Here is a 22,188-nt window from a genome sequence, read left to right on the forward strand (position 1 = left end):
TAAGATTATGATTGAACTCAATATGTAGTCTGAATTATTTATCTCTCTTTTATTTATGTTTGATGGATTTAAGTTGTTTATTTTATTCTGTTCTTAATGCTTCTAGTTGACTGGCCACTAATTAGATTGAATTGGAAACCTAAGTTAAACCTTGACGAAGGAGATTTAGGTAGGCCATGAATAGAATAGCATATGATCGAATGCACTTAGTTGATTAAATGGTTTGATTTACATATAGGGTAGACATACACCTATAAGCCATACGTATTCAAAATTAGAGTACAAACTTAATGAATCTTTCTTCAATATAATTTGCATAGACATATATTAAATTAATTGAGAGAGGTATTTTTATGAGAAACTCAACAGAGACTTGTAAATAATTTAGGACTCTAGGTTAGCAACTTAATCTATTAAACTGAGTTAAAAGAGAGAGACAATATTCAGATGAAGTATGGAGCGATATCATAATCTTAGGTCTGGTAATCACTAGAAGTAATTTTGCTGATATACTAATTTTAGTTATTAGTTTAGTAGTTTCAATCTTTCTTTTTAATTTCAATTGTTTAGATAAAAATAGGGTGTGTTAATTTTAATAGTTAGTAGTAAGGATTAATTCAATTCTCTATGGGATCGACACTTTACTCATATTTATATTATCTTTGCGATACGTATATTTGTGTGAGTAAAAAATTGAACAACAGCCTGTGTTGAGGGAGCATAGCATAAGGAGGAAAGGGAGCCTGGATGGTGGACAAGCCAGGGGAAGCTAGGTCATTTGACGAAAATGGAAGGTTGTTCTCCTATTATAGAAAGCCCTATGAAAAAAAGGGAAGTGCATGAATTCTTGGAAAAAGAAGGAGTGAGCTTATATAAAAAATGTAATAAAGTCAAATCAATGAATAAATAGAGTCAACTGTATGACAAAAAGTGCTACCTAAACGCGAATTCACTTTTGAGGTCGAGCATCTCAATTTCACTACAGAATTTGCGAAATGAATGCTAGGTTGGGCCACCTCGAATGGCATGAGCTGTATGCAAGGTGACTCACACGTATAGTTTTTAAGGGGATCTAGTCGAAAGATTGACCTGTGCCACCCAACTAGAGCGACTGAGAAATTAATAAAGTACAAAACTTATCTTCAAGCTTTACCTTATCTTGATAATTTAGAAGGCGATTGTAGAGTCATTGAATGAAGTCCTCCATTTTTTGGAGGTTTTGACCTGCAACGAGGTAGAGATGACTAAGTGACATATGAAATATGGCGATGACAACAACATTTCATAGAAGGAGATAATAGGTGGAGCCAATGACCCACTAAGACTAACATATCTACAACTACATCCCTGAGTGGTAGTCAAACAGGATGGGAATGCATGATGCCAATGGAATGATCAACCGGATAGAGGCTAGGCTGCTTCCTTCCCACAATGTTCTTCCTTGTGTGTTAGAGATATAAAGCGAGTGCATCGAAAAGGAACGAGAATTGGGTCGATCTATTCTATGGTTAGGCATTTGAAGCATAATTATGCATTCGCGTGATCTTTGCTGAGAGATAGAAGCATTCGGTGGAATCGGTGAATTGCACTTGCTTTTGGATAGATGTGTGGAATAGAGGGCTAGTGGTACTTGTTGCCCACCCTTCTTCCTCCGCTTTGAGAACCGTGTGAACAGAGAATGGGTAAAAGGGAAGGAGGTCCTCATGTAGAGTTGCACATTTACTTGAGCAGTGTGAGAGACTTGGGAATGGGTTGAGTAAACTCCCCTAGGGCCAAAAAATAACAGATGAAGCTTAACAATGAGAGGGCTTTGATTGGTATTGATTTTTTCTTAGTGATTGGTAAGGAAGGTGCTTGGGTATGTTACAAAAAGGGAAGGAAGTGGTAGCACTTCGAATGGCGAAGAGAGGCGGCTCGACAGGGAAGGAATGGGAAATCATCAAGGATGACTTCTTTATGTTATTAGCGAAATGAAGGGCTAAATAGTGCTAGTGATTCTCCAAGTCGGTTTAGATTTCCAATGCTTCTGGAAAAACTTGTCAAGATAGATGACAACACCTTTTTCCTCTCCTTCTTACTGAGAGGGAAATCTTCTCTTATGGCCTTCACCTCTTGCCCATGTAACGACCCTCTTCCCCAGTCGTTACCGAAGTCCAAGACTTACGGGAAAACCCGCCAAATCTTGAACAAGTCTTAGTTGAGATTCTTGTTAACTAAATCGAATATTTTAATGCGTAAATTAATAAACTCAAATTTCTTTATAACGGACCGTGTTGTGACGACTATTAAAAATTCTACCGACTTGTATAAATAAGATTGTTTACTTAAAGCGAATAAGAAACTTCAATTAAAATCGGCAAATAGATATCAATCTCCAAATCTAACAAATTTCAAAATACATTCGAACATCACATTTTGCATTTGATACACAACATCAAGGTTGTTCGGCGGTACAATTTCGATAAACTAAATTTTTTTATACAACCGACCATCTTACACAAACATGACCTCAATGCAATAGAGCGACTCAAAGTGGAAGTCTAAGAGATAACATTACCTATGTTGCAACAAGTAAAAATATGCTGAGGCAATACATGCAAGCTGATCACATATCTATAAAAAGGGGAAGATAAGAGGGGTGAGTCTCATAGACTTAGTGGTCATTGGCTCCATGAGCAGGACGTAGATGGGAAACAAGCCAAGGATAGAAAACTTCAATATTAAAAACATATGAATATATAAACAATTTGAACTCAAATGGAACATTTGTGCCGTACATAAATACCAAAGAATGTGATTCAAAGTAACCATTTCATGTAATATATTAAAACTGGTGCAATTAAAAGATTTCTACCGTGGAAATCATTTAATGTCCTTTACTTAAAATCGAACTAACATAAGCACGCACGCGCTCGTAAAATCAAGCAATGTTAATGCTTATACACAAGCATATGAACGAACTCATACTTGAGGTATTAAACACAAAACCATCGTATAAATAAAGGAGTTGTGAAAAAATTGATATTTCTCACCATGCGAAAGAATACGTATTTGAAAACTCCAAAGAGATCACTCTCGAGTAAGTAATCATAAATAATTAACCTGTGGGCCCACTTTTAGTAATAACATCCGAGAGGCCCCCGTCCACCGGATTCCCACAGCCATAGTAGTCTCAACGATGTTGGCCGACATCGGAGAAATCATGTAGTCACAACCACATATATCAACTTGTGGCCTAGCCATGTATATTAACTCGTGGCCTTGCCATGTATATATCACAGATCGTGGCCTAGCCACATCTAACAGCCTGTCAGTGACCCAATGGTTCTCTAGCTAGAGCTCACTTGTGCACAAGGGTCACACTATTCCGATGAGATATTCGGCCTACTCTCGAGTTTCTTGGTTTGACAAAGCCATTTATAACCAAATTTGGGTTTTTAAAAGCTTATTACCAACCCATTTCAAAAACAAAACCATGGCAACGTTATAAATCCATTTGTAAGAATTCACAATGTAAAACCTTTGCATGAGGTTTAAGTATTAAATCAAGCATGGTGAACATAAAGCTTATTCATGAATGCACATCACAAAGACAAGTAAGTCATGTTTTGACATAAACCGTGGTAAAGAATTTGTTTCCCGATTTCTAAAACCCTAAACATATATAGCTTATATATATACAAAACGATTAAAAACATGGCATCCACAAATGCCTAACATTCTACCAGTATATGCTATCCATAATTGCGAGTACAATCTAATTGCAAATTAATTTGAAATCGCCTATTGGAACTAACAACTCATACTATCCACAATTACATTTAAAGAAAACCGACAACGTTTATTATACGTATGTCATTATATAATTTATGGAACTTTTAAAAATAGATACCCCTTACTCACCTCACAGTGGCGGGATGCTACTTTGCCATTGATTGGGTGAGTCTCTAGCTAATTTTACTTACCGGTCACCCGTCACCTCCTCCGGTATGTTGCCACGGCAATCCTTCCTCACTTATACACTTCTTAGCATCAAATTAAACTTAATATACTTAGTGAACGTCACCACAATTTGGATCATATTTACTGCCCTATATAGCATATTCTTAGTTCTCTTTATTTTCAAGAATCCCTCACAATAGCAGACCTCTCTCATTATGTCTACTTTCGTGTTTATATTCAATTGTACACATATTTGGGCAGCACCTTAATCAATGAATCTTTAAACTAAATTCTCATTTTTCACCCTTATCATTCATAATAATCTAACATGCAATCTATAAACTTTCAACTAACCAATCCAATATAACATAGCATACCCGCATTGCATTCTCACCTTCCGATTTACCTTGAATTCCACATGTAACTTAATAACTCCTCACATCCTCGGTCACTATTTCTGCCATAAGCACAAATAATCAATACACATTTCATTTTTTTCCTTTCCATTTATGATCTCAAGGTTAAAAACACTTACCCATCATTTGTCTTGCTTTAAATCACCATACTTCTAAGATTAACCCACATGCATGCACTTAGTTCTTTGAATCCTTAAAGATCTTTGCTACCACAAGCATAATCTCACATCACAATCGGTTCACGAGGCATGCATTCAAGCAAAATGATAGCTTTTACCTTCCTTACCCTTGAATCACTAAGTCGAATGTGAGATCTCGACCTCTAGAGACCCGTAACTAGAAGTAGACATGATAATACTGACTAGGGGTAATTTTGTCATTTCTCTTGGTGAGCCCCTGAAAGTAGTTTTTTAATGTTATTAAGGTCCAAGTAGGCCTAAGGAATGAATGAATGAGGGTAAGACAATGAAAAAGATAGAAATAACGATAATTTTCATGGTAGGGGTAAAACGGTCATTTTGCATCTCGAGTTGAAATTTTTAAGTTTTCATGACCTCGAGCATTTCTAGACCCTTATGGACCTTGTCTCAGTGTCAAAGAAGTAAAAAGATTGTATAAAGGCAATGGAAAGACAAAATGACCTTGTTAAGGGCATTTTGGTAATTTTATGAGAAAATGGATAAACATAAAGCATAAATATCTAAGTTTCTAGGAGGTTCTTCAAATTTCCAGCATTTTTTCTTCTTCTTCTTCTTTTTCCTTTCCCATGGTTTTGCACCCTAATGGAAGCTTGCTTTGAAACTTCCATATATTTCCTTTAGTTATTTTCGATTTTCATGTTTTTGTGCACCCTTTCACAAAGTTCTTTGTGCTCTTTTACTTTTTCACCATAAAACCCTCAAAAACCTTTCCTTATTACACTCTCTCACTAGTTGGACATTCTAGAGAGAGAAAGAGAGAGACTTTCCACATTTGTTTAGAAGCTATTGGAAGAGAATTCAGCTACAAAGAAACCTTAAGGTGAATGATGAACTAGGCTTGATTTTAAGTTGTTGATAATGGCTAGTAATTGGGATTATGAGTTGTTTTATTGTTGAGGTTGTTTATTCATTTTTAGTGTGATTATAGTAGTGCAAGGAATAGCCATTTGATATAGTTGGAAGCCAATTAGGAATGACTAGTAGAACTTGAATTAAAAACTAGCTTTTGGAGTGATATTAATGTAAATTGGATTAGTTGTGATGTTTTTGTGCGTGATAGGTTCCAACGAGGCCCCACAGCCCCATTTGAACCATTAGTAGAGGTTAGAGTTGATTTGAGGTTCAACAATACCGGTGAGTGAACTTGCATTTCAAAATTGTTTTGGAAAATAGAATTGTGTTGAGATGAATTATTTGCATGATTTTATCCAACTTTTCATTACAAATGGGTGCTTGGGAACAAGCCCTTGATAAATGCTTTGATGTTGTAAAAGGTGTGAAATGTGTAAAGAGGATGAATTCATGTGCTCCTATATTGTGTTGGTATACGTATTTGAATGTATGTTGTGCAATGATAAATAATGTTGTATGATGATAATGAGGTGTGCGAGTAGGGAGTGCACACATGATGAAATTGAAATGTGCGAGTAGAGAGTGCACATATGGTGGTAGTGCCTTGTGCATGTAGGGAGTGCACAAGAACTGAGGAAAGCAGGGTGGTGTAGGTGTTATATATGATTATATCTATAGATATCTGATGGAATGTGTGTGCTTGTAAAATGTGATTGTATGGCATGTTGAAATTGGCATGATGAACCTTGAGAATTTCCCATTTTCTTGCAAATTGATTTTATTGTAGCACCAAATGGATTTTTAGTGTAAAAGAGGTCCTTTTTACATTTAAGTGCCTTTCTTCTTGTTGCAACGAGAAAGCATTCTCGCTGTAGCAAGAAACATTTTGTTTTGGCCGCTAGCAACTAGCTGCAGCGAGAAACTCTCTGGTTTTGTTGCAGTGCTTTCACTTTGATGAAGATTTTGACCACCTTCGCGTCCAAATTGGGAAAAGTGGTAAACATAAAAGTTGTATCCCTGCCTCTTAGATTTCTAATGGTTCAAAAATTAGGTCAATTGGACTTCTGTAGTGGAGATATGCTAGAAAAAGTAAAACACATTCAAACTAACACTATTTCTCGCTGCAGCGAGAAACTTGCTGCCATGCTTGCTACCTTGCTTGATTTTGACATATTTTTCACCCATTTAACTTCATGGATTGATCATGGGTTTTTGTAAAACTATGAGGTTATTAATCAAAGTTTGAAAAGAGGGGTTTTTAGTAAGAAATTAAATCAATTGCATTGTTTTTGAAACAAGTGCATCATGATTTCTAAATTCTTTCTATCGATTGCTTGTTCCTTTCTTATGTTCACTCATTGAGTTTGTACTCACTATTTTCAATTTCATGTTTTCAGATCAAGACGCAGTTGGAACCTAGGTCGAGGTGTCCACGTAGTTTCGTCTCCTTGGTAGGTATTTTGGCATTCAGTAGCCGCACCTTCACTGTGGTCACTCCGCTGGAAGTCAAGAGTCATTTTGTTTTATGAATACGTTCATGTGATGTAAAGTACTAAGATACGTGTCTTAGACAAAATATGTATATTTTAATTGTTAAAGCCACCATGAGTTGAAATGTTAACATCATTTTGGGTTTATATTAATGAAATTCTTGATTGCTGTAGCTCATTATTAAAGTGAGCAAGATTATATAATAGGTTTGCTTGGGCTTGGTAGGCTATGCCCATTGGGCCTATGTGCAGGTCATAGCCCAGAAATTGGGTTGTGACATACTTGGTATCAGAGCCCTAGGTTTTTTAGGTTGTAGGACTTCATTTTTGTTGGTCTAGCGAAGTGTCGGGTCTTTATGTGGAAACTTTAGTTGTGAAGTGTGAATCGCGACACATTTTATAACCAAGGGACCGCATAGATTCCTTATCTTAGAAACCACCTTTTCCTTTATGTATGATTATAGAAAAATGTGTTTAATAATAGGTGTTTGCTCTTGTCTAGGTAAGAATGTCGCCTAAGACATGAGGTGCCTTAAGATGGATGGGGGAGCAAGATGCTCTTAATGAGATGACAGATAGGCCATGGGCATCCGCCCTTAGGGGGGAGGTAGACGTGGCGGGGCCATTAGATCAGTGAGGGCCGATACTCTTATGAGTAGACGAGAGGAGGGACAGTCGTTGGGTGATGTGGATAGACAACCAATTGGGGGCATTACCATCGAGGACTTGGCGGTAGGCCTGTAAGAAGTTAAATGGGTTGTAGAGATGATGGCAGCTTGTATGGATGATATACAAAAAGTAGTGGAGGGGAGGCCTATAGTACAAGAATCCCCTAGTTCTTAAGGGCAGGTCAAACGCAAACATCTTGAGGTTGAGAGGGGTTATTTAGAGATTTCTCTTCTTGATTTTCTCAAGCTTAAGCTTCCATCATTTTCAGGGCCTGATGCATCGGAGAAACCCTAGATTTTCTTAGATAAGATGGAGAAGATTTGTAAAGCCTTGGGATGTTCCAATGTCCGATTAGTCGAGCTAGCTGCCTTCCGATTAGAGGACGTGGCGCAAAAGTGGTATAGTTCCTTATGTAGAGGTAGACCAATGGATGCATCACCGTTGACTTGGAGTGAGTTCAGTATAACTTTTTTAGATCAATTTTTACCACTCAGTGTACGTAATACCAGAGCCAGGGAGTTTGAGGCTTTGGTACAGAGCTCGAGTATGATAATGTCTGATTACGACATAAAATTCACACAATTGTCTCGGTATGTGCCTTATTTAGTTTCTACAGAGGAGATGAAGATACAAAGGTTTGTGGATGGGCTAGTGGAGCCATTGTTTAGGGCTGTGGCATCCCGAGATTTCAATACTTACTCCGCAGCAGTGGATAACGCTTAGCGGATTGAGATGAGAACCAGTGAGAGTAGGGCTGTGAGGGATAAAGCAAAAAGGGCCAAGACAGAGAGCTATCAAGGTCGTAGGGATTTCAGTAGTGGTATTTCATCTTCTAACCATCATGGCCCACAGAGGGAATCACGGTTACCCCAATGGGGGAGTGATGTGGTTAGTGCTAGCGTTGGATCAGGGCAGAAAACCTTTGGTGGGGGAAGGCAGCAAGATTCAAGGCAGAGTAGTCAAGTTATCAACCCTTGTAGTACTTGTGGGGTATGACATAAGGGACGATGTTTTCTTTCTACAAGAGTTTATTTCGGGTGTGGTCAACTTGGACATATTAGGAGGAATTGCCCAATGACTCATCAATCACAAGGTTCTACTCGCAACTCCACCTAGCCAGTTTCGTCTGCTTCTTCAGTTGTCACCCCATCTGATCGGGAGGCTAGTGGATTAAGAGGTAGAGGTGCTGTCACTTCTTCTCAGGGCAGGCCTTTTGGGTTTGGACGTCAGAGTTTCGCTTGTAGAGGTCAAGTGAGGGTATATGCTGTAACACCCCAAGAGGCCCAAACATCCAATGCAGTGGTCTCAGGTACTCTTTCCGTTTGTAATATGAATGCTCGAGTATTATTTGATCTTGGTGCTACCCACTTTTTTATTTCTCCATGCTTTGCATCTCGTTTGGGTAAGGATTGTGTTAGGAAAGAAGAACAATTAGTGGTGTCTACTCTTTTAAAGGAGGTATTTGTGGCCGAATGAGAATATGAGTCTTGTGTAGTTCTAGTCAAGGACAAGGACACTTTGATGAATCTAGTGGTGTTAGACACCTTAGACTTAGATGTGATCTTGGGAATGGATAGGCTATCACCCTGCCATGTTAGTGTGGATTGTTATCATTAATTGGTTAGATTTGATTTCCTGGTGAACCATCATTTAGTGTTCAAGGGGATAGGAGTAATGCTCCAACCAATTTGATATCGGTCATGTCTACCAGAAGGTTGTTAAGACATGGTTGTTTAGGTTACTTGGTTGTGGTAAGGGATACTCAAGCGAAGGTTGGAGATATAAGCCAAGTGTCGGTGGTGAATGAGTTCATGGATGTATTTCCTGAGGAACTACCAGGTTGGCCTCCCGAACGAGAGATTGAATTTTGCATAGATTTGATTCCCAACACTAGATTTATATCCATACCCCCATATAGAATGGCGCCGGTGGAGCTTAAGGAACTTAAGGATCAGTTGGAGGATTTGTTAGATAAAGGCTTCATTCGCCCCAACGTCTCACCATGGGGAGCACCGGTGCTATTTGTAAAGAAGAAAGATGGGTCACTTAGATTATGTATTGATTATCGACAACTTAATAAGGTAACAGTGAAGAATAAGTACCTCCTTCCAAGAATAGATGATTTATTTGATCAACTACAAGGAGCATAATGTTTCTCTAAAATAGATTTACGATCTGGGTACCATCAGTTGAGGATCCGGAATGACGATATACCCAAGACCACATTTCGAACAAGATATGGGCACTATGAGTTCTTGGTGATGTCATTTGGGCTTACGAATGCACCGCGACCTTTATGGATTTGATGAATTGAGTGTTCAAGCCCTATTTGGACAAGTTCGTGGTGGTGTTTATTGACGACATCTTGATCTACTCGAGGAACAGAGAGGAACACAAGCAGCGTCTTAAAATAGTGCTCCAAACTTTAAGAGAACATCAATTGTATGCCAAGTTCTCCAAGTGTGAGTTCTGGCTTGAAAGCGTTGCATTCTTGAGACATGTGGTATCCAAAGATGGGGTACAAGTCGATCCAAAGAAAGTCGATGTAGTGGAAAAGTGGCCAAAGCCAACATCAGTTACGGAGATTGGAAGCTTTTTGGGTTTAGCTGGCTATTATCGTTGTTTTGTGAAGGACTTCTCCAAAATAGTCGCCCCTCTGACTAAGCTGACACGTAAAGATACAAAATTTGAGTGGTCAGATGCTTGTGAGGATAGCTTTGAGAAGCTTAAGGCATGTCTCACCACAACTCCAGTATTAAGCCTATCGTAAGGCACAGAGAGTTATACAGTATTTTGTGATGCATCACGAGTTGGTTTAGGGTGTGTATTAATGTTGCATGGGAAGGTGATCGCATATGCATCAAGACAACTTAAAAGGCATGAGAGCAAAATTACCCTGCACACGATTTGGAGATGGTAGTAATCGTGTTTGCCTTAAAGATTTGGAGACATTACTTGTATGGTGAGACTTATAAGATATATACGGATCACAAAAGCTTGAAGTATATATTTCAGCAAAGGGATCTTAACTTGTGGCAACGTAGGTGGATGGAGTTGCTAAAGGATTATGATTGTACTATTCTTTACCATCCTGGTAAGGCAAATGTGGTGGCAGATGCCTTGAGTCGAAAATTAATGGGGAGTTTGGCACATATCTCTACAGATAGGAGACCTTTGATTAAGGAAATGCATAGGTTTGGAGATGTGGGTGTTCATTTAGAAGTTTCAGAGGCAAATGCATTGCTAGCACATTTTAAAGTGAGGCCATCTTAATGGACCGGATCAAAGAAGCACAAAGTAAAGATGGGTTCGTAGCTAAGGCCTTAGAGAACCTTCAAGGATGGAAAGGAAATATGTTTACTAAAGGCACTGATGGAGTATTGAGGTATGGACCCAGACTTTATGTGCTCACTAGTGATGGATTGAGGAGAGGAATATTAGAAGAAGCGCACATGGCAGCCTATGTAGTACATCCAGGGGCTACAAAGATGTATCAAGATTTGAGGGAGGTGTATTGGTGGGAAGGACTCAAGAAATGTAAAACCCGACCCTATAAACACATGTCATGTCAAACACATGTCATGACATACATGCACTGAGTAGCATGTTATTACGCTAGGAAAACACTTCAGAATAGATGAAACTCGGTATCGTACCTAACGGTACACTTGAATTGATTTAACCTCGAACTAGTTCAAATAGGAATCGTAGGATGAAATTTAATATTTGGCAATCCAAGAATGACTAAAAATGATTGTTCAGAGTTCGAGGGTGCATTTGGGGTAAAATGAAAAATTTTGATGTTCAGGGGTAAAATCGTCATTTTGCCACCTAAGATAATATTTTGATCATGGAGTGAAATTTTTGACCAAGATTAACTATTTGGAGTATAATTTAATGATAGGAAGTGAAAATTTTCAATTCCGGCAATTTTAGGAACATAGGGGCAAAACGGTAATTTTATCATTGCGGGTAAAAATCGTAATTCTCACCACCCAAAACTTGTCAAAATCATAGGATTTATTTATTTTTGGTATGAACAACTGTGGTATGTTAAGTGGTGAAAAATTTAAGTTTAAAGGATGAAATTTTAAAAATGGGCCAATGGAAAAGTGACACATGGCACTTTTTAATTGTTTAATATTATTTTAATGGAAAATCAGCCCATTTAAACCCCATTCTAAGTGCTGGCCGGCCATAAGGAAAGAACAAGAGAGAAAATAGAGAGGAAAGGAAGAAAAAAAGAAAAACCAAAGAGAAACAAGAAAATTCAAAGGGGAATTCACGTTTTTCGCCCATTTACGCGTCTAACGGTAAGATTTTTTGACTTTAGCTTGATTTCTACCTTTCCTATGCCTTTGTTTCCATTTAGCATGCTTGAGGAGAGAGATCTAAAAGTGACATCAAGGGCTGGCCGAATTTCAAGGGCGGGGGGGGGAAATGAAATTTTTAGGTTTTGATTTTTAGTTAAATTGATAGTTTTAGTTAGTTAAATGTGTTTAGAAATTAAATTGGGCAAGAAAGCATTAAAATTTCACAATACACACCCTTGGCCGAATCTGCAATGAGGTACAATGATGATGATCTGATTTTTATTCTAAGATAAATGAAGAGAAAATGATGAAAAATGGTTAAATGTGATAGAAAAACAAAGTAGAAAATTTACCGAGTTAATGTCCCATTTTTGGCCGAATTTTTCAAGGAGGAAAGTGAACTGATTTTGGTGATTTTAGAAGGTTATTGGCTGATATTTAATGGTTAGAAATGTTGGAGAGAGAATGGCATGATTTAGAGCTAAAATGGAGCGCGTTAGCAATTTATCTGGTAAAGTGCCAAAAATAGGTTAATACCGCGTTTAAGCCGTTTTAGGCTATTGCATTTCATACCATGCATTAGTATAGGATTTAAGTCAATTATATAGTTATTTAGCATCAATGTGGTGAATTGGGTAAATTTTGCAATGTGTCCAGGAGGAAAGCCTTCCGGTAAAGGCAAGGAAGTCGTACCCGACCAACAGTGATCGGGGCACCTAAGAAGCATTTCATCTGTACAAACGGTGAGTAAACCTATTATTATTGTAAATTATCTAGAGCTTATTTTTAAATGCTCTTTATGTATTTTATGAAACGAAAATGAGATTAAAACGGGAATTTTGATGTTTTAGAAATAAATGTGATAAATAAAAATATATTGCGTTGATTATGAAATTTAGTAAGTGGAGGCTACCAATTGTCTTGAAAAATATATTTTCTTATGAATGGCTAATGCTATATGAGTATATGTGGCTATATTTTATAATTGCATTGAGAATAGAATGTAAGCTATCTTTTACTATGCAGGCTGGATAAATAAATAAAAGCACGTTATACTGTCGAAACTTTATTAAAATTGGTGGGTTTAGTCACTGCAGTGACGGGTTTTCGTGGACTGCCTATTAGAGGGGCATGGTAAACCCAGTTTCATAGTTACTCCGATTGTAGAGGCAAGGAGGGTAACCCCCGGGGTAGTATTAGAGCTCACTTCACGTCGAACCCCCACGTGAATGTGTAACTCGGCCAATGCCAAGGAACGACTTGTTTTAAAAATAAAAATGTGTTTCATATGTAAATATCTTAACAACCTTGGCAGACTCGGTTAGATGCCTCGGCCAAGGTATCCCCGAGGACTAGATTTTGGCTTGAGCCATGTTTTTAATAAAGGTTATAAGCCTTGACAACTGTTTTGGTAAATTACAAATGTTTTATGGTTTAAGAAAGAAATTGAAAACCTTATGAAATGGTTTGTGATTTGTTGTTTAAACTTGCCTCTATTTTACTCACCTTTAGATATTTATGATAATGTCTGTTTACTCATTGGGATTGCAAAATCTCACCCACCTCCTTTCCAAACATTTCAGGCCTGTGGTAGCTTATAGATATCCGATTTTGTCGAGGATTCCAGTTGACCCCTCTATCCCACAAACAGTAAGTTACTATCACCAATACTGCGTGTATTTATGGGCCACTTGTCATTGTAATTATTATTATACATTATAACTTTGTAAATTATTGTATGTATGAATTTATTTTATTCTCACACTACAAAAATTATTAATGTATAGTTCTATAAAAATTGTTTTATAAGAAAATGAAATATATTATTAAATATTTTTATTTAGTTTAATTAGCCAACTTTTCACTCTAAATGAATGATTTAGATTACAAAAATTTATTTTTAATCGGAAGTGGATATTTTTCTACCACACGTTGTATCTTTATCAGGTTTTGAAATTTTTTGGTAAAAATGACCAAAATACCTTTATGTGGCGAAAATTTTATTTTGATTATTTTCGATCTAAAATAGTTTATATTTTCTTAAAACTCGATATTTAACAACGATTGCTCACAGGAAAGGCAAGAAATTGATTCGTTAGCCTTACGGGGTTTCGATTGGCATTCCGGATAATGAGTGTCAATCGGGACGTCGCGGCGGTTGTCATGGACTCGAGGGAGGTTTCGGGTCATGACAAGAAAGATGTAGCTGAGTTTGTTTCTAAGTGCCTGGTTTTTCAACAAGTAGGCAGAACATCAAAGGCCCACGAGACTACTACAGCCGTTACTAGTGCTTGAATGGAAGTGGGAGCATATTGCAATGGACTTTGTAACAGGTTTGCCTCGAACTAGTGAGGGCTATGACTCGATCTGGGTCATAGTGGATCGGTTAACGAAATCAACTCATTTCCTTCCAATTAAAACTACATACGGGGCTTCCCAGTATGCCCAGGTTTATGTAGATGAGATAATACGGCTGCATGGCATTCCTATTTCTATAGTATCTAACAGGGGGCATAATTCATCAATAGGTACTAGGAAAAGTTGCAGGAAGCGTTGGGCACTAAGTTGGATTTTAGCACGGCTTTCCACTTGCAAACAGATGGCCAGTCTGAACAAAAGATACAGACATTGGAAGATATGTTGAGGGCCTATGTAATAGACCTTGGGGTCAGGTGGGATCGATATCTACCCTTAGTGGAGTTGGCCTACAACAACAGTTTCCAAACTAGTATCCAAATGGCACCATTTGAAGCATTATATGGACGGAGATGTAGGTCGCCCATTGGATGGCTAGAGGTGGGAGAAAGGAAACTCTTGGGGCTTGAGTTGGTGCAGGACACCACTGAGAAGATACATATGATTCGACAGAGGATGTTATCAGCACAAAGTAGACAAAAATCATATGCTGATAACAGACGGAGAGACTTGGAGTTTTAGGTAGGGGATCATGTATTTTTTAAGGTCTCACCAACAAAAGGGGTAATAAGGTTCGGCAAGAAAGGAAAATTGAGCCCTCGGTATATAAGACCCTTCAAGATCTTAGAAAGGGTTGGAGCAATAGCATATCGGTTGGCATTACCGCCAGACCTTTCGAATATTCACCCCGTGTTTCATGTGTCAATGCTTAGGAAGTATAACCCGGATCCATCTCATGTAATACGGTATGAGACCATCCAGCTGAAAGATGATTTGACCTATGAGGAACAACCGGTACCTATTCTTGATCGGCAAGTCAAAAAACTCCGTTCAAAGGCTGTAGCATCGATAAAAGTGTTATGGCGAAACCACACCAGTGAGGAGGTAACGTGGGAAATCGAAGACGAGATACAGACAAAGTATCCACACCTCTTTAATGTATAGAGGTAAGCTACCTTATAGTTGGATTTAAATTCGGGGATCGAATTTCTTTTAGTGGGAGAGAATGTGAGATCTCGACCTCTAGAGACCCGTAACTAGAAGTAAATGCGATAATACAGACCAGAGGTAATTTCGTCATTTCTCTTGGTGAGCCTTTGAAAGTAGTTTTCTAATGTTATTAAGGTTCAAGTAGGCCTAAGGAATGAATGAATAAGGGTAAGATAATGAAGAAGACAGAAATAACAATAATTTTCATGGTAAGGGTAAAATGGTCATTTTGCATCTTGAGTTGAAATTTTTAAGTTTTCATGAACCCGAGCATTTCTAGACCCTTATGGACCTTGTCTCAGTGTCAAAGAAGTAAAAAGATTGTATAAAGGCAATGGAAAGAGAAAATGACCTTGTTAAGGGCATTTTGGTAATTTCATGAGAAAATGGATAAACATAAAGCATAAATATCTAAGTTTCTAGGAGGTTCTTCAAATTTCTAGCACTTCTTCTTCTTTTTCTTCCTTTCCCACATTTTTGTACCCCCCATGGCAGCTTGCTTTGAAACTTCCATATATTTCCTCGAGTTAACCTTGATTTTCATGTTTTTGTGCACCCTTTCACAAAGTTCTTTGTGCTCTTTTACTTTTTCACCATAAAACCCTCAAAAACCTTTCCTTATTACACTCTCTCACTAGTTGGACGTTCTAGAGAGAGAGAGAGAAAGAGAGAGAGAGAGAGAGAGAGAGAGAGAGAGAGAGAGAGAGAGAGAGAGAGAGAGAGAGTTTCCACATTTGTTTGGAAGATATTGAAAGAGAATTTAGCTACAAAGAAACCCTAAGGTGAGTGATGAACTAGGCTTGGTTTTAAGTTGTTGATAATGGATATTAATTGGGATTATGAGCTATTTTATTGTTGAGGTTGTTTATTCTTTTTTAGTATGATTAGAGCAGAGCAAGGAATAGCCATTTGATATAATTGGAAGCCAATTAGGAATGACTAGTAGAACTTGAATTAGAAACTAGCTTTTGGAGTGATATTAATGTAAATTGGATTGGTTTTGATGTTTTTGTGCGTGATAGGTTCCAACAAGGCCCCATAGCCCCATTTGAACCATTAGTGGAGGTTAGAGTTGATTAGAGGTTCAACAATACCGGTGGGTGAACTTGCATTTCAAAATTATTTTGGAAAATAGAATTGTGTTGAGATGAATTTTTTGCTTGATTTTATCCAACTTTTCATTACAAATTGGTGCCTAGGAACAAGCCCTTGATAAATGCTTTGATGTTGTAAAAGGTGTGAAATTTGTAAAGAGGATGAATTCATGTGCTCCTATATTGTGTTGGTATACATATTTGAATGTATGTTGTGCAATGATAAATAATGTTGTATGATGATAATGAGGTGTGCGAGTATGGAATGCACACATGATGACATTGAAATGTGCAAGTAGAGAGTGCACATATGGTGGTATTGCCTTGTACGTGTAGGGAGTGCACAAGAGTTGAGGAAGGTAGGGTGGTGTAGGTGTTATATATGATTATATCTATAGATATGTGATAGAATGTGTGTGATTGTATGGCATGTTGAAATTGGCATGATGAACCTTGAGAATTTCCCATTTTCTTGCAAATTGATTTTATTGCAGCACCAAATGGATTTTAGTGCAAAGGAGGTCCTTTCTACATTTAGGTGCATTACTTCTTGCTGCAGCAAGAAAGCATTCTCGCTGCAGTGAGAAACATTCTATTTTGGCCACCAGCAACTTGCTGCAGCGAGAATAAATCTCGCTGCAGCAAGAAACTTTCAGGTTCTAATGTAGTGTTTTCACTTCAATGAAGATTTTGACCACCTTCCTGTCTGAACTGGGAAAAGTAGTAAACATAAAAGTTGTATCCCTGCCTCTTAGATTTCTAATGGTTCAAAAATCAGGTCAATTGGACTTCTATAGTGGGAGATATTCTGGAAAAAGTAAAACACATGCAAATTGACACTATTTCTCGCTGTAGCGAGAAACTTGCTACCATGCTTGCTACCTTGCTTGATTTTGACATATTTTCACCCATTTAACTTCATGGATTGATCATGGGTTTTTGTAACACTATGAGGTTATTAATCAAAGTTTGAAAGGAGGGGTTTGTAGTAAGAAATTAAATCAATTGCATTATTTTTGAAACAAGTGGATCATGATTTCTAAATTCTTCCTATCGATTGCTTGTTCCCTTCTTATGTTCACTCATTGAGTTTGTACTCACTGTTTTCAATTTCATGTTTTCAGATCAGGAGGCAGTTGGATCCTAGGTCGAGGTGTCCATGTAGTTTCGTCTCCTTGGTAGGTATATTGGCATTCAGTAGCCGCACCTTCACTATGGTCACTCCGCTGGAAGTCAAGAGTCATTTTGTTTTATGAATACGTTCATGTGATGTAAAGTACTAAGATACGTGTCTTAGACAAAATATGTATATTTTAACTGTTAAAGCCACCATGAGTTGAAATGTTAACATCATTTTGGGTTTACATTAATGAAATTCTTGATTGCTATAGCCCATTATTAAAGTGATTATAAGTTGGACTTATGAAAGGTGACTTGAGAATAGTTGATAGAATGTTGAGCAAGATTATATAATAGGCTTGCTTGGGCTTGGTGGCTTATGCCCATTAGGCCCATGCGTCAGTCATGGCCCAAAAATTCGATCGTGACACTGAACCACCAATTTTTTTTTCCTTCAAGCTTCAATAATGGCGTATGGAAGGAAACCTTTTAGTTTTCCTGCAATTTCTCCAAGCTGACCTTTCTTTCTTTTTCTCTTCTCCTTTCTCTTTTCTTCTTTCTCTTTGTTTTCCTCTGGGGTGGAGCTCTCAAGGCCGATCCCTTTTCTCTTTTTCCTCTCAAAGACACGGGTTTCCCAAGCCTTTCCCCACCTTTCTCTTTATTTTATTCCTCACTTCTCATTGGACCAATTCATCACCCATTCAATTTTCATGCACCAATTTTCTTCCTTGTTCATTAGCCCAATATCTATCTTCATTTATCTTCTCCATCTGCCACCTTCACTACCTCATCCTTTCTTTCTTCATTCTTTATTTCATGCACCACCTTATTCATCCAATCATATTTCATTCACAACCTTTACTTTATATTTTATTTGGTCATTCATTAAACTATTCAAGTCAGATGCATCCCACTTTTTCTTTCCTCATTTGGCCACCTAATACAACAATCTTATTACATGTAATAGGATTTATTCTTATTCTTTTTTTTATTTCACATGATGGGGGTCCCACATGTTTCCCACTAACTCTATCCTTGTTGCATGCAATAATTTGTATATAATAGTGAATCCACATGCACATTTCATTATCCCACATATCCTCATTATCTTAATTAATTCTCCATGTCTCCATTCCTTCCAAACTCACATATATTATTATTAATACTCATATCACTAAAATTTCACTCATTAAATTAATATTCTAGAATCAATAAAATAATATTTATTCATTAAATCATCAAAATTATATTATAACTCCCTCATTTAAGTTTAATGCTCAAATTATGTGAGTTTGTCCATCAATCACAATAAAAGTATCTCAATATTATTTTAATAATATTTTACTAATAAAATTATATTTAATTTTAAAATTTTCCATTTGGCTTTCGAGGTTCTAAAACATTTTAATTTATCTTGGTTTAGCTCCATCGCTCCTTTTTACTCCATAACTATGACCTTAATAAAATATTATTATTTTATTATACGTGGAATATTTTATTTTAAAATATTTTTGTCCTCCTTTACCTTCATAAACTCCTTCATTAACCTCAATTGGGCTTAGTCTTGTGCCTAAAGTCATATTAACAACCGTTTTAGGTCACAAGGTGTTACAACCCAGCTCGAAAACAAAACCCCGCCCCCCTTCTGATCCATTCATTTCTACAAGCAGCGGGGTTCTAGAGCTAAGCCTCCCTTTTATTATATAACCTAAAAAAGAGAGCTATAAGCAAAGTACCAAAGTGGTTGCAAGAACAATATGCTTTGGTTACCGACGAACGATACCAAAGGCGACCCTCTCGAGTTTTCGGCTATTTCCTAGATTGAAGTAACCTTTTGTCACCCTAGCAAATGAAAGAAGTGACTATCAAATAACTTGTCGTACTAAAGTACCAAAGGTGCACTCCACTTGGTGACTAAGAAAGAAATGGGTTTGCGCTTAAATTGAAGTGATGAAGTCACAAAGAAGGAAGAAGGGCTCTTGTTAAAACGCTTTCCTTTCCTCAACGACCAACTTTCAATACTAGTTGTTACGTTATGCTGCCTTTTTTTCAATATCATTGAATAGCATGGCCTAGAGCTAAGGTAACTCAAGTGGGAGAGCGGTGTTATGGGGGACCTTATTGCACGGTTCAGAGAGCACTTGTGTATGTGATGCAAGTGAACGTGTACGAAAAAGCTGTCATAAAGTTTCATTGTTCATTTCGTCTTTGACCTTATCTATGTTTCTATGATGGCCCAAGAACACGCTCATTCTTCAACTGTAGAGAGACTTTTGAATTACGAGGTACCATTACAAGCTCAATAAATACGAGTGTTATTCCGTGAAATAACTCGAATTTTAAATCATTCACTTGCTTTAACTACTCTTGCTATGGATGTGGGAGCATCAACTCCATTCTTGTGGGCTTTTGAGGACCAGAACAAATTGTTGGAATTATATGAAAGAGTCTCGAGAGCGAGGATGCATGCCAATTTCATATGACCAGGTGGAGTGGCACAAGATCTGCCTCTTGGCTTATGTCCAGATATTGATTCCTCCACACAACAATTTGCTTCTCGTATCGACGAATTAAAAGAGATGTCAACCGGTAACTATATCTGGAAACAACGATTAGTGGATATTGGTACTGTCACTGCACAGCAAGCAAAGGATTGGGAATTCAGTGGTGTAATGTTAAGAGGTCATGCGACATGAAGACATTGGTAGCAATATGGGGGAAGTTCCCATCAGGCAATAACCTTTTCGCCTGACCCTACTTAAGCATGAATATTATGTCAGTGAAGACTTGGTGTGAAGCCTTGGAGCTTACGTTAGGAGAGTAAAAGGCCCAGGGCTAAGGTGAGCTATCAATGATCTCAGGTTAAGTTTATATTGGCTCGGATCTAGGATCTAGGGCTACGTTAGAACCAAATAAATTTTGGTTCATCTATTATATTAGTCAAGACACATGCTTACATGACTTTTCATTTTGCTTGACCTTAAGGTTTGAAGTCTAAAACTTGACTTGAGCTATGCATTTGAATATGAATTTAATTGTCAAGGTTGATCATGGCATATATTATGAGTTGAGATAGTTGAAATTTATTTTGAATATGCATTTAAATGTTAACTATATCTTCATTGAGCCTTAATGTTTACATGATCTAAAGATTTTGTGTGGATCCAACTTTAGCTTATTGTTCACCATAAACAACATGACATGTCAAATAAAATATGGCCTATAGCTTTAGTTAGCAATGAATGCCTAATGTGCTTTGATTAACTATCTCTTTCTTGAATCTTGATAATTGGTAATCATTGATGATTGAATGTTCACTTTAAATATATTCATGAGTTGAGTGCTTTATTTTCAATTTTCTTTAGTATCACTCATGAATTATGAAGAATATTGAGAAATAACATGTACCACATTAAAATTCAATGCTTGTATTTTTTTTGGTATATGTCTATATATTTGTGAAAAAATGGAATCATGATTAATGAAGATAGCCATTTTATTTTTTGTGGTCATGCTAGTGTTTACTTGATCACAATATTCTCTTACATCATTGCAATAAGTGTAAAATGCTTTGGTCATGCTTCATTAATAGTGATATGCTTTTTGTGAAAGTTCTCCTTGAATTGATAATTTCATATATAATTTGGAGATTACATCTTGCAATGCTTGCTTCAAAATGACTTGGATGAATGGCCGCTTGAAAATGATTTGGAAGAATGCTCGCTAAAAATGATTAATGATGATAATTTTTTTGATTTCTCCTTGAGTTGCTATCTTTATATATGAATTAAGGAATTTCCTAGAAATGCTTGATTGATACTACTTGGTTGATTGATATTGAGAATAAATAATGAATGCTTGATGATGCTTAATTGTTGATAATACTTGATGATAATTGAGAATGATGCTTGAAGACTAATGATACCTTAGACATGCCTAGGAACTACTTTGCAAATATTTCTTGAAATATGAGTATTTGATGCATATGTTGAACATTTATTCAAATGCTCATACTCTTATGGTTCCATGAATACTTGAGTATTAGAAAAATAAATTGAATATCCATTTAAATGCTCATTTATTCTAGGCTCATGATTTCTTTCATAATATTTGATCTATTAAGGATCTCTAACAATTTGTGTTGATCTTATGATTTCTTAAGGGGCAGTCAATCATTGTCATTGATATCATAAGGAATTAAGAACTTCAACAGTAAGGTTTGGTGAGAATTCAACATTTGGTGTTCTTCGCTACCTGTAACATCTTTCTAAACAACAAAATAGATATTGTGCCTTATATTGCTTCTCACTTAAACTTATATGTTGAAATGCATAATTGTTATCAAGCCTTAAGTTTTCTCAATTAGTGTCTAGCTTTAAAATTAGCATCAAGCTTTATAATTGTCTCTTCTCACTTGTGCTTTAAATTGATCATATTTTTCTTAAATATTTTGAGACTCGAAGTTGATACGCTTGGAATGCTTAATGATAAGGGAAGTCTTTACTAGTGCTTTACCAATTGATATATGGAGCTGTAAAATGATTCCATCTCTCATAATTGATATTGTGCTTTTACAAAGGGAAATTTTACTTATATCTATTAATTGGTATATTGAGCTTTAACACTTGGTATTGGAGTTGAAATATGGCTTATGTTCTTATTGAACATCTTTATGATTATCTTTCTTG

At 36.9% G+C, this 22,188-nt stretch overlaps 1 protein-coding gene across 1 annotated transcript; it reads right to left on the bottom strand.

The window, feature by feature from the left end:
• Window positions 1-1,154: 1,154 nt before the first annotated feature.
• On the bottom strand, window positions 1,155-19,879 carry LOC148761206 (uncharacterized). The gene is given in 9 exon segments (XM_088809264.1): window positions 1,155-1,212; window positions 1,214-1,367; window positions 1,370-1,417; window positions 1,420-1,501; window positions 1,504-1,662; window positions 2,053-2,111; window positions 18,357-18,361; window positions 19,116-19,215; window positions 19,617-19,879. Coding segments are annotated over 9 exon segments (801 nt in total). The 5' UTR covers window positions 19,753-19,879.
• Window positions 19,880-22,188: the final 2,309 nt, after the last annotated feature.

The sequence above is a fragment of the Theobroma cacao genome, chromosome 8 (assembly GCF_053813885.1).
Source record: "Theobroma cacao isolate CCN51 chromosome 8, ASM5381388v1, whole genome shotgun sequence".
NCBI classification, from domain to species: Eukaryota; Viridiplantae; Streptophyta; class Magnoliopsida; order Malvales; family Malvaceae; genus Theobroma; species Theobroma cacao.